This window comes from Carcharodon carcharias, chromosome 18, assembly GCF_017639515.1.
Source record: "Carcharodon carcharias isolate sCarCar2 chromosome 18, sCarCar2.pri, whole genome shotgun sequence".
Classification (NCBI taxonomy): domain Eukaryota; kingdom Metazoa; phylum Chordata; class Chondrichthyes; order Lamniformes; family Lamnidae; genus Carcharodon; species Carcharodon carcharias.
In genome coordinates, this window is record NC_054484.1 from 45,840,427 (window position 1) to 45,853,750 (window position 13,324).

The 13,324-nt window shown below is 48.1% G+C and overlaps 1 protein-coding gene across 1 annotated transcript; it reads left to right on the forward strand.

Annotated features, from left to right (window-relative positions):
* Window positions 1-1,791: 1,791 nt before the first annotated feature.
* On the forward strand, window positions 1,792-9,987 carry LOC121290632. Its single transcript, XM_041211315.1, has 2 exons — window positions 1,792-1,994; window positions 7,579-9,987. The coding sequence occupies exon 2, from the start codon at window positions 7,588-7,590 to the stop codon at window positions 9,484-9,486; it is 1,899 nt and encodes a 632-aa protein (XP_041067249.1). The 5' UTR covers window positions 1,792-1,994; window positions 7,579-7,587; the 3' UTR covers window positions 9,487-9,987.
* The last annotated feature ends 3,337 nt before the right edge of the window (window positions 9,988-13,324 follow it).

The following is a 13,324-nucleotide window of genomic DNA, read 5'->3' on the forward strand; positions in this document are numbered from 1 at the left end:
AATGAACATAACATTATAAGATGTTAACAGTCACATCAGTGAACAGCTTAAAAATTAATGGCAGAATGGAAGATTACCCATAAAATGTCCCTCTTCTGCTCACAGTGATTTAAATGAACATTTGTGAGTGCTGCATCTTGGTGCCCTTCCCTTCTGGTAGAGACATTGGAGGCAGCCTGCTGAGTCGGGTGTCATGTCAACTCTGATGACCTTGGCAGTCATCCTCTGACCAGCAGAATGTGCACGACCAGTGCCTGAGGGTGCGTCCAGCGCCATGGCTGAGCATTTCTCAATCGCCCAGTCATCGTGGCCTCATCAGATGGCACAGTCACTGGCAGAGGAGTGGAGGAGCTGCTGCCACCATCCAGAGCGCCCTGAGAGAAGCCCGCAGAGAAGACATGAAACTCGTGTGCCAACATGAGGTCGGTCTGGACCTCCCAGCTTACCACTGATGGATGGGCAACTAGCTGGGATACTGGACGCCTCATCCACCTCCCATACTGGCACTGACCACCTGAGGTCATTGCCTGTGTGAAGGTTTGCAGGTCCGAGTACAAACCCAGGATCCCCTGATTCTGTCCCTGGATATGCCTCTCCATGAGAATTGCCACTCTCTCAATGGAGGAGGGAGTATGCTCAGTGCTGAGTGTCAACGCAGTGCTCATGCTCTGCATGAAATCCTCCATAACAGAGACCATGGCACGTAAACCCTCATGGATCTCTGCCAGATCTCCTGCACATCCCACTGGACATCCAGCATCTGCCACCTAATGGACGACTCCAGAGGCCTTGGACTCAGCATGGTCCTGATCTTGAGCAGTCCTCCGACTGCTAGTGCCCTGGGCACTCTCTGCCTCCACCAGCTCCTCATGTGTGTGCCATGCCCTCATCGCTGTGCACTGATATTGTAGCCGATGACCTAATGCCCACTGAGGTATTTTATCTGTGCTGGCACCTGATTCAGAGGCGGAGTGTGACACAGGTGCATCTGACGACCACTGGTCCTCCGATGTCAAGGGAGCTCATCGGGGTCCTGCTCCCATTTGCTGGATGGCGGTTCTAGGGGAGGAAAATGACATGTCATTAGTATTAGTCATCACACTGTCACTGTGCATACTAGGAGGCTGGTGAGACAATGGAGATCTGTATGATAGTGCCATTGCCTTTCAATGAACAATGGAGACTCCATGTTTGAGGTTTCCATTATAGATGAGACAATGCAACAATGTTTACACACTATGATACTTTCACAGCTGTGCATTGCACTCTTACCTTCATCAGAGACCCCTGCTTCTCCATGACTGGTGAACTGAGCTGGCCTTTGGCATTCCATCTCTACGGCATCCATCTCGTATTTTGTCAGAATCGTCAGGTTTGGGGGCCTCCACCTGTCCTTGACCTCTCGATGATGTTATGGCTTCTCTTTTCCTGAAAGGACAGAGGAGCATTGATTAATCCACTCTCTACCTACAGCACCAGATTGAGGAACACCTTGCAGGGCACATCCAAGTCGTGCCCATCAACCCGCAAAGCAATTAGGCCAAGAGCTCACCGACTTGGCAAGCGCTAATGTCAGTGACAGTTGACACTCAGACTCTTACACTCCTGAGGGCCAGCCATTAACACTGTTCCACACAGATCCATGCCAACTCGGTAATCACCCTTTGTAATATAAGGGGTTAACATGGTGTCCCAATACATGCAAGATTGGATCCAGGCACCAGTTGACCTTGAACACAAGACGTTGCTAAGAGACTTCCTGTTATCTACTGAAGGGAGTCGGAGCCGAAACCGCATGGGAACAATGTCCAGTACTAAACAATGTGTTGGACGAGTGCCCAACGCGGACTCAGTGAACTCGGCAAGTAGCGCATATATAAGCCTGGAAAGTCCCCAGTTCGGGGAGTCTGCTCCGGGTTGCATTAATCGCTGAGCGTGGGTCACAGGCAGCATCTCCACAGAACTGACGGCTCCCAGTTCCAGTAATCCGTGGAGTAAGTATATAGTCAATTATGCCAGACCCGTTGTGAGTATTGGATCTGGCTTCTATCCTATGTAAGCTAGGTAGGAAACAAGCAAAATAAAATAATATTATCCTAGCAAGCTAGTCTCCTGTTCTTTGTTTCCGCATCAAACTACCCGCCTGCGAACCTGATCCTCATAATTTCTTAAAACATTTTGGCGTAGTCGGCAGGATCAATCGCAATTGAGGAGGGATTTTGATGCGAAACAATGTTTGGGAAAAGGAATAAGAAACCAGAAGGGCAGGCCGAGGCGGTTGCGGTCCCAGGATGGCAAGGGCCGTGGCATAGTGTAGCGGCCTGTTTGCGGAAGGGTGGGGGGCGACCGGAAAACTGGGAGGCCGAAGGCGTAGGAACCACCCCAGGGTCGCTGCTGTCCACCCTTGAGAAAATCCCGGTCCCCTCAAGGAACCCCTTGCCAGGGATCCAGAGGCGGATGTGGGCTTGTGCGGCGGCTTGTAAGCAGCAGTCTGACGGGCGTCAGAAGTTGGAGGCTGAAATAGCAACCCTTAAGCATGAGCAGGGGCTCAGTAGCGGGGATGCCTCCGTGTTAAGACAAGAAATTATAAAACTAAAGGCAGAAATAGCAGCACTAACGGAATTAGCGGGGCGGGCGATCACACATTTGTCGTCTAGTAAGCGGAAGAGTGAGCGAAAGCGCCCGCGCTCCGTGAACCCCACTCAAATAAGGGCGTTTGTGGCACAGCTAAATAATGGGGACGGCTGGGATATTGACCACTGGGACGGGAATATATGGGGGGACTCGGACGATCAGTACGAAGACGAACTGCCGCCCCAGGTGCGAGCGAACCCGGTCGTCCGAAGAAAACAGGTTCAGAGACGGCCTCCTGTTAGGTTTGAAGTTTTGCTAGATGATGAGGGACATCCCCAACGAAATGAGCGGGGAGAACCCATCCATCATGAGATTCCCCAGTTGCAGCCTCCTCCGGAATTCTCTGAGTTGACGGAGGATTTTACTACGGAAGAAGTGTTATATATCACCCAAAAGACCCGCCGCAATCCTGGGGAGCCCATTGAATTGTGGTTGGTGAGGCTTCTGGAAGAAGGAGGACAGCAAGTCCAAGTAGATTTTCAGGATGCGCCCAAATTCGGGGGATTGGCCAAAGATGCGGCAATAGACCTGGCATATAGACGGCAGGCTAAAGATATGATAGGGGAGAGGGGTACAGGGACTCTGTTCGGGATGTACGCCCGAGCAGTGGCCGAACAATACCTGTTCCCGTCTGATTGGCCCCCCCTGGAGGGGACGTGGACTACGATTAAGGAAGGAATACAAAGATTGACCCGGTTATGTGTACGAGATGCCTTGCTGTTAGGAGTCTTGGATGAGGTGGAAAATGTCGACGTGAGCAAGCAAGCTAGGGATCATTTGGTAAAAACGGCTCCCCCACATTATAAGCCGTTGCTACTTACCATAATGTTGAGTGGCAAAGGAGAGACGCTAGGGGAGGCTCGGAGTATGATGCGGGAGATGGGAGGACTGGGAGATTGGGGAACGCAGGGCCGGGGTGATAATGGGACTAGGGAGGGACGTCGCTCGGAAACTCGAGGGGACTCTAGATCCAACCCCAATCAAGGAGCTAACCCCGGGCCCTCCCGCCGAGCCCTATGGCAGGCGTTGATGCAAGCACAAGTCCCGGTTGCGGATGTCGATGGGAGACCCACGAGGGAACTGCAGGAAATGTGTAAACGAAAGGGACTTAAAGTATCCAGGGTAGAAACTGAGGCCCGCGAACCACGGGTGACGGCAGAGGAGTTGGTAGAGTTATTAATACAGAAATGCCAGTTTAGGGAGGCAGGAAACGTCGCGTCGGGTGGAGGGAAAACCCCCACCCGACCACAGTGGGAGTCCTCCGAGGAGGAGGAAGGAGAGGTGACAACCCCTTACAGGGAATGTTGCAAGGTAGATCGGCGCACTCGCAATGCGAATAAGAAGGGGAAAAATAAGAGAGGAAGGGGTGCTAAGCGCCTGTACCCGGCGTTGTCAGAAGAGGACGAATGGGAGGACCAATAGGGATCGGGCCAAGCCCCGAAGATTTGCCCACAAATGAGCCAATGGTCAGCCGACGACATTAGACCGCATGTGGCAGTGACCATTTACTGGCGCAAATCTGTTCAGACGGTTATGGCTCTAGTGGACACAGGGGCGGAGGCCACCCTAATCCATGGAACTCCCCATAAGTTTAAAGGGACCCCAGTCACTTTAGTGGGATTGGGAGGAAATTTGATAGAGGGAAAAATGGTGCAATTGCCCCTGAGAATAGGGGCAATGCCGATTAGGACCCACTCTGTAATTATAACGCCGGTCCGTGAGTGGATCCTAGGAATGGACGTGCTGGCAGGGCTAACTCTATACCTGCGACACGGTAAATTTGAATTTGGAACCTTGATACACTGCCGTACGGTGTTGGTGGGAAAGGTGAAAATGGATCCCTTCCCCATCCCAATAGCCGAAAAAGTGATTAGCCTACGACAGTACAGAATTCCCGGCGGACACAAAGAGATCTCCGCCACCATTAAGGACTATTTAGAAGCGGGGGTGTTGAAAACGTGTACAACGGCCTGGAATAACCCGTTGTGGCCGGTCCATAAGGCTGATGGATCCTGGCGAATGACGGTGGATTATCGGCAGTTGAACCGCCATACCCCTGCCCTGACGGCGGCGGTGCCTGACGCCGTTACCATTATAGGACGAATACAACATCACCCCGGTACTTGGTACGGAGTGATTGATCTAGCCAATGCCTTCTTTACTATCCCAATTCCCGAGGATAGACAGGAACAGTTCGCCTTCACGTGGGAAGGTAGACAGTTCACGTTCACACGGTTGCCTCAAGGCTATCTGCATAGCCCCACCATATGTCATAGGATAGTGGCGGAACATTTGGCAAGGTTCGAAGTGCCGGACCATGTAATGATTTCCCACTATATTGACGATATAATGATACAAGGTAGTGGGCAGGCCCAGATACAAACACTGTTGGACGCATTAGTCCAACACATGAAGGGGTATGGATGGGAAATCAACCCGGCAAAGATACAAGGGCCTTCCCAGACCGTGAAGTTCCTGGGGATAATTTGGAATAAAGGGGAACGAGAAGTTACCGGGAAGGCCAGGGATAAGATTCAGGCCTTTGCAGTTCCTCACACGCAAAAGGACGTACAGCAATTTATCGGACTATTTGGCTTTTGGAGGCAACATATACCACATTTGGGACAGATACTGAGGCCATTATACCAAATTACCAGGAAGAAGGCAGAGTTTGAATGGACTAATAACCATCAACTCGCCTTCGAGATGGCCAAACAAGCGATACAGCAAGCAGTATCTTTGGGAAAAATACAGTCAGGACCGGTCGAATTGCAGGTTTCGGCACAGGGAGACTATGCAAATTGGAGTCTATGGCAAAAACAAGGACGCGTAAGAAAGCCGTTGGGGTTCTGGTCTCGGAAACTACCCCCGGCGGGGGGGAGGTACACCCCCTTTGAGAAACAACTGTTGTCCTGCTACTGGAGCTTGGTGGAAACCGAGGCCCTGACAGCGGGACACGAAGTGATTATGAGAACGGCCATACCCATTCTCCCGTGGGTAATGAGTGATCCCACTACACATAGGATAGGGACGGCCCAAGAAAGTAGTATCATCAAATGGAAATGGTATGTGTCAGAAAGAGTGAAGACTGGGCAGAAGGGGGTGTCAGTCTTACATGAGCAAGTGGCGGAGGCCCCCGAGGGAGGGGAAGTGAGGTTTGAGGTGATTGAATATACTGAATCACCTGTGAAACTTGGGAAAAGGTACGACGAGCTGACGTCGGAAGAGCAAGCCACCGCTTGGTTTGTGGACGGCTCGGCACAATGGAAGTCAGGACGGCGTAGGTGGAAGGCCGCTGCGTATAATCCCAAGCAAGGGATCACCTTGGAAGAATTGGGAGAGGGGAAGAGTAGTCAGTGGGCCGAGCTCAAGGCGGTGCATATGGTAATTATGCAGGCCGGAATTATTGGGGTACATCTATTTTCCGACTCCTGGTCAGTAGTTAATGGAATGACTCAGTGGATGCCTACATGGCAGACCAATCAGTGGATGATCCAAAGTCGGGAAGTATGGGGTAAGCCGCTGTGGGAGGAAATTTGGGAGAAAGCTCAACATTTGAGGATATTCATCACACATGTAGATGCCCATACGTCCCGAAACGACGCCGAGGCCCTTCACAACCGATATGTGGACGGCATAGTTCGAGCCATGGTAGTACAAAGGGACACCTCGGTGGATCTAGCCAGATGGGCACACCAAAAGGCTGGGCATTGGGGGGTACAAGGGACTCTACAATGGGCCCGGGATCGGGGCATAGACCTACTAGTAGATGATGTAAAAACTGCAGTGAATCAGTGTGAGCAATGCCAACACCAAAGACAGGGAGTGCCTCAGCATATGATGGGACACATTCACCGAGGAGAAAGCCCCGGCCAAAGCTGGCAGATGGACTTCGTGGGCCCATTGCCCACGTCCCAGGGATGTAGGCACATTTGCACAGCAGTGGACACCATGTCCGGGGTCCTGGTGACCCATCCTTGTCGCCATAATAATCAGCAGGCAACCCTGCGATGTTTAGATATGATAGAACAATTCTATGGGATGCCTATGCAGGTCCAGAGCGACAACGGTTCGCACTTTACAGGAGGGCGGATAAAGCAATGGTGCAACGATAACCATGTCGAATGGATATACCATGTGCCGTATCATCCGCAAGCAGCGGGACTGATTGAACGAATGAATGGGATCTTGAAGTCCTCCCTCCGGAAGGCGGGGGGGGCAAATGATTTGACAAATTGGAAAAAGAACCTCATCCGGGTGGTGAAACAAATTAACAATCGCCCATTGGGGAATGGGGTTACACCCTTAAATAGGATGATAAAGGTATGTGACACGCCCGAGGCGCGTCCCATTAAAATGTGGAAATTCGATGCAGAAGCGGAACTGCCAGTCCGAGCCACCCCGGCATCGGCGGGACTTGATTTGCGGGCCTTGACCACCCGAACGTTGGTGCCCCAAGTTCCCACGGCGGTTAAAACCGGCTTGGGATTAGTTTGCCCTTCCGGGACTTACGGACACATTCTCCCACGATCTGGGTTATCACTGAAAGGGATCGATGTTATGGGTGGAGTTATTGACGCAGACTATCAGGGAGAGATTGGGGTTATCCTAGTCAACATCACCACCGAGCCCTACGTAGTTAATAAGGGGGATAAGATCGCCCAACTGGTAATTAAACCCTGTGACATGTCCGCTGTGGAGGAGACGGGGGCCCCTACAAAAATAACCGAGCGGGGAACCGGGGGTTTCGGATCAACTGATGTAAAAGGGGCTAAAGTCTGGGTACGTCAGCCAAATGGCCCTCCAAAACCGGCAGAAATAATCGCCCAAGGGAAGGATAGTCTGGTGACAATAATGTATCCAGGGGACTCAGCCTGGCATAATGTGCCGGCAAACCAATGCTACCTCCGAGAAACATGAGCCCACGTCTTCTCGTCACCATAGATCCGGATCATGGCATGGTGGTGGGCCCTGAACGTGCTATGGACTGTTGGAATCCTGGGTCGGAGTATGTCAAGACCCGGGTCGAAAGTAAAGCACGAGGCCGGCGCTCTGGGGCAGATCGTCAGCTGGGAAACCAGTGACCAAGAGCGAAGGCAGGACAATTTTACATGCCCCTCCGGGCAACAATGTGACATTATGACTATCACCAGCAATTGCACGTTATATCAGTGCAAAGGCATTTTTGAAGACGCAAACACCACAGTGGCCCCGGGCTGTGTACTGACTATTCACACCTGGGTGAATATGTGTTCCCAAGGACAATGTCATGAGGGTGGTATTGAATGGACTACTATTATCACCAACCAAGAAATGAAGATTACCAATGGGACGCCAATTACTGGCAGAGGCCCAATGGACTGGTTGATCAGGAAAGAGTCTCGTATCCCGAAACATCAACCGCCTTCGACGACATCGTTATTTGACGTTAGAATATGTGTCGGTGACAGCACTAACTGTGGGGTATGCGATGTTGTAACAACTGTACCAAAGGTACACCACACGCACCTGGCCCCTATAGCGTCGACTTGTCAGACCATGGCCAGCACCGCCGCACAAACCAATGTACATTGGCAAGTCCGACTGCCAGTCATACCCGAATGTAACCCTAAACGGCGACGACGGGCGTGGTACGATACCTTGTTAGGAGGGGCAGGGACAGTAATGGGGATATCCAATGCCATAGACTCTGAAGTGACCCGTGCTAAATTATCCAGTACGGGGCAAGCAACTGCACAAGGCCTGTACACTATTGGCCGATGGATGCCGTCGGCCATGATGACGCAGGAAGAGACTGCACGAATTTTGCTGCATTCCTTAAAATGGGAATTGGACGTGTGGGATTCGACTCAACGGCTGTTCCAAAATTTTACTGTACAGATGAACTGGACAATTTGCGGTATCCAAATGCTGCATGCACATTTGCAAAAAGAACGATTTTTACGAATAGTCACTTCGCCTAATGTTCAGGCCTGGCGAGGGGTGTGGAACGTATCTGAGAAATTATGGATGAACACCTATCCGGACAAAACATGGTGTAATGCAACGCTGTGTAAAGGACATTTTGTAACCTTGAATGTAACTGATTTTGTGACGGTGTGCCGATATTACGTATTGCCGGTCATTACATCTGATGGATATTACTTTCTCAAAACAAAAGGGAATTGGTTCAGTCCGGACACCAATCTTACCTATGACTTGTCCGCGTGTGAGCAGGCGGATCAAGGAAAGGCCTGTCTGTTGATGGATCGATATCGAGACCCGTGCCTTACAGAAGACACGGCTTTGTGTGAATGGATGATTGAGGCACCCCGAGATATGATGTGGCAGATTGGTCCCCATACGCTCTGTGTGGCCACTAGTCATGCCCATGCCTTACTCCCGACGACCCCTTTTTCAGGTTGCCTTACTGGCATCTATCGATGGCGGTGGCAGAACCATACTTACCTATTGACCAATTACAGCGGAACGCAACACCTCACCACTATGCAGTGGCAGGTATGGCTGCACCCTTGGAGTATCTCGCTAGAGCGTTTTAAACAGGCCCTCGATCGCTCGGAAGAGCTAAAGCAGATATTGCGACAACATCAAATCAATGTTACCCGGGTGACTGTGTCCACCTTTATACATGGCCAAAAGGTAGTACACGCTGCTCATGTAGTAGAGGTGGAATCCGCCCATCACTGGTGGGATCTGTTCAATGGGCTGTCAACTACGGCACGACGTTCCCTATTTCCTCCGTTGTTCATTTTAATCGGAGTTTTAGTGATTCTGACCTGTTGTAATATACTGACCTGTACGTATGTTTGCCGTGTGCGGCAGCAACTGGAACAAAACATGTACATGTTATAACAATGTATTGCTTATTATTATGTATTTGTATAATCGTTACATGTATTGGGCCAATCAGTGGAATGTAATATAAGGGGTTAACATGGTGTCCCAATACATGCAAGATTGGATCCAGGCACCAGTTGACCTTGAACACAAGACGTTGCTAAGAGACTTCCTGTTATCTACTGAAGGGAGTCGGAGCCGAAACCGCATGGGAACAATGTCCAGTACTAAACAATGTGTTGGACGAGTGCCCAACGCGGACTCAGTGAACTCGGCAAGTAGCGCATATATAAGCCTGGAAAGTCCCCAGTTCGGGGAGTCTGCTCCGGGTTGCATTAATCGCTGAGCGTGGGTCACAGGCAGCATCTCCACAGAACTGACGGCTCCCAGTTCCAGTAATCCGTGGAGTAAGTATATAGTCAATTATGCCAGACCCGTTGTGAGTATTGGATCTGGCTTCTATCCTATGTAAGCTAGGTAGGAAACAAGCAAAATAAAATAATATTATCCTAGCAAGCTAGTCTCCTGTTCTTTGTTTCCGCATCAAACTACCCGCCTGCGAACCTGATCCTCATAATTTCTTAAAACACCCTTGCTGAGCGCAGCAGATCATTGAACCTTTTATTTCACTGCACCCATGTGCGCCACACAACATCATGGCTGCTGACCTAGGCTGCCACCTCTGCCTATGCCTTCTTGGTGAAGTGTGGTGGCATCCTCTTGCCATCCTGGTTATCAAGATTACCTGCCTGGCACTGACCTCCTCCACAAGGATTCCCAGGAGCTCATCCGAGAGCTGGGGAGATGAGTGCCCACTGCCTCCCCCCTGGCATGCCTAGCAGGTGCAGATGCCATTGCTGTTGCACACACATTTTTCTTCCACAAACTCGACAGCCCTCTCTGTGGCCCCTGGCAGCCTTCGGGGAGCTGCCTCTGCTGCTTTTGAATCCCTCACTGGGTCGCCAGTGCCCAACAGGCTTCCCGGCCCTTGAAAATGTGATAGTACCCGCGAACGAATTCTATATCCACTTCCAGGACTGCTGAATTCATATGCATGTCAAGTGTGAAAATCGGGCCTAAAGCTTCCAGTTGTTTATATGTTGACTACAAGGAAAAATCTGGTTTCCCAGAACTTTCATACCACACACTGATGAATACAAACAAATCACTAGAAAAATTATCCAAATCAGAATTAAGAAACCATCTGTTTACAAAGGCAAGTGGAAGTCATTCCCAAAGGTGATCATTATAAAAGGATTTCACAGCAACTTTTTCAGGATTCCAATTGTCAAGTGTATTAAAATAATTATGTCTCAATAGGGCATCCATGATTATGATCTGCAACATCAGAACAGAAAGCAGAATGATAGCAAACCTATAAAAATAATAGCGCAAGGTTCAGTCTGAGAAGACATGAAACTTATCAATGAATGTTGAGAAGGCTGAAGTAGATCATCTGCATATTACTATTAATTGTGAACTCTACAGCATTTTGTTTTCAAAGTGCAGAATAACCAGAATGTACTTATCTTTGAGTAAAAACAAAATATTTACCACAAGGACAGAAATCTTTTGATGAGCTGGGGTGAAAATTGATTACTACATTGATCATTTTTGTTTTCAAGCTGTACCAAGAACTACAAATGGGACTCCAGTATCGGGTCCAAACAGCAAGTCTGCAGACTGACTGCTACCAATCTCAGATCTGCAGCAGGTATTTGCATGAGTTCAGCATTTTCAGTTTCTGCTGCAAGCAGATTCCATCTCTCTTTACTGCCCAGTATCTAGCCAGACAACATGACTCAATGGTAAAGTCAGCAAAACCCATCACTGTCTGAATTGGAGATGTTGATTAATTTTAACCAATCCCACCGGATTGGTTGCCTCTTTTATGGTCCATCTGATATTATCTCTTCAGTTTCCTGCCAATGGGCTAGGTTACCATTACTCCCTGAATCTCAAATATGTGTTTCTCCTATATTCTGGAAGACAGACGAATATACATTCTTATGAGGAGGAGCCATTGTATCTTATCTGTAATAAATAACAAACCAGGGCAAACAGTGGAGCAAATTTCAATTTATTTTGTAATAATAAAGGACTTGGTTTATTTGGTGCCTTTCACAACCTCAAGATGTCCCATTTAAGAACAGTTAAGTACCTTTTGGAGTGTATTCACCGTTGTAACACAGGGCATACGGCATCTAATTTCTGCACAGCAAGCTCCCACAACCAGCAATCTGATACTTGTAGAATATTGGGTTAATAGTTATGATAATGAGATAGTAATGTATATCATGGTATAACAGTGTTATCAGTTATGTGTAAGACATGGAAAAGAGAAGGTGGAAAAGTCTGTACTGGACAGAGGTATACTTATCTAGTGGCTTAGATTAACAATAGTGTAAATAAAGGAGTTTTTGAAGAAACCTACCAGAGTTAGATCTAAGTCGCTCATAAGTAGTGGGAAACCTTCCCAGATCAGAACAGGCCACAAGCTATCTGAAGAGGGATCCAAATAGTATTTAAAGTGGAGACCAAACCAAAGACCAATAATGACCAGGTAATCTGTGTTAGGTGTGAGTTGAGATATAAATATTTGCTTGGAAACTTGATGTAATAAGTGCTCTTTATTGAATAATACAAAAGGATCTTTCCTCACAACATAGAAAGTAACAAAGTATGCCACAAGTGGCATGGGGTAGGCACTTCTGTGAAAAGAATGCAGAAGGAATGCGAAACAGATAGATGAAGCAAACCAGGCAAAGATTCTAATACAACAGTAAAATACCATTCTAATGAACAGCCATCTCCACAGATGCTACCTGACCTGCTGAGCATTTCCAGTATTTTCTGTTTTATTTCAGGCAAAGTTACTGTTTGTATATAACTCATTTTCTTCTAAATCCAAATCATATACAAACTCAAAGAGAAAGTATGGCCTGGATTTTCTGCTCCCTCCTGTGATGGGCATCATGGCAGAGGGGAACAGAAAACATTGCAAGAGGGCCAAAAATTGGTTTTATGGCGTCATAAAACCAGTTCGCGATTGTGCGCTGCAGCCTTCAAAGGCACGTCGGGAACATCATTTCAACATATTTGCATCTTATTATAAGGACTACTCGCCAGAATCATCCCCTCTGAGCCACCACTCTGTTCCTTCTGGTTTTGTTTTCAGCACATTAACCCGCTGATGTTTCTGGTCTCCTGCTCATCATCTCTTCTCAACTAGTAAAGTGCTCAGATATTCTGATGCTCGCAGTTGGAGTAAAACTTCATTGTGCAGTGATGTTTGCGACTGGCACTTTAAGATTCTTAGCTGTGGTAAACATTTTCTTTAGTTCACTGCATTGAATTATTACAGCAAATGACTGGAAATATATAACATTCAGAGCTTGAAAATAGTTAACAAGCATAGCTTTTGTTCTCTGATCTGCAATAACGTTCTCACTCTGAAAGCTTTGCACTGCTCAATTAATAGTTACTAAAATCAGGTATAGTTCTGAAACATCGTCAGTTGTAGATAGATTGCTCCGAGTGAAAGATATTTTTAGTGGGAACTACTTTTTGCAGGAAATGCTTTAATTCCAGATAGAATTATCCACCATCCCTCAGCAACACAAAAGGACAAAAATCCACAGAAATTAGAAAAAAAATTGGCCTACATAGGATTTGATTGTACAGCCAAGAGCACTGAAAATTAAATCACATTCAGGTAGTCACATCTGAAATTTTGCTCAATTCATTTTTAAAATTGCAGATAACTGGGAGCAGTCTGAATGAAAATATCTTAGCATGGAATAAAGTCTGAGGTCACGGTTACCAAAATAATTTCATCTCAAAGAATTCAACA

What these genes read in the sequence shown, in the direction of transcription:
- LOC121290632 (XM_041211315.1), top strand. Translation starts at nt 7,588, where the DNA reads ATGGCATGGTGGTGGGCCCTGAACGTGCTATGGACTGTTGGAATCCTG.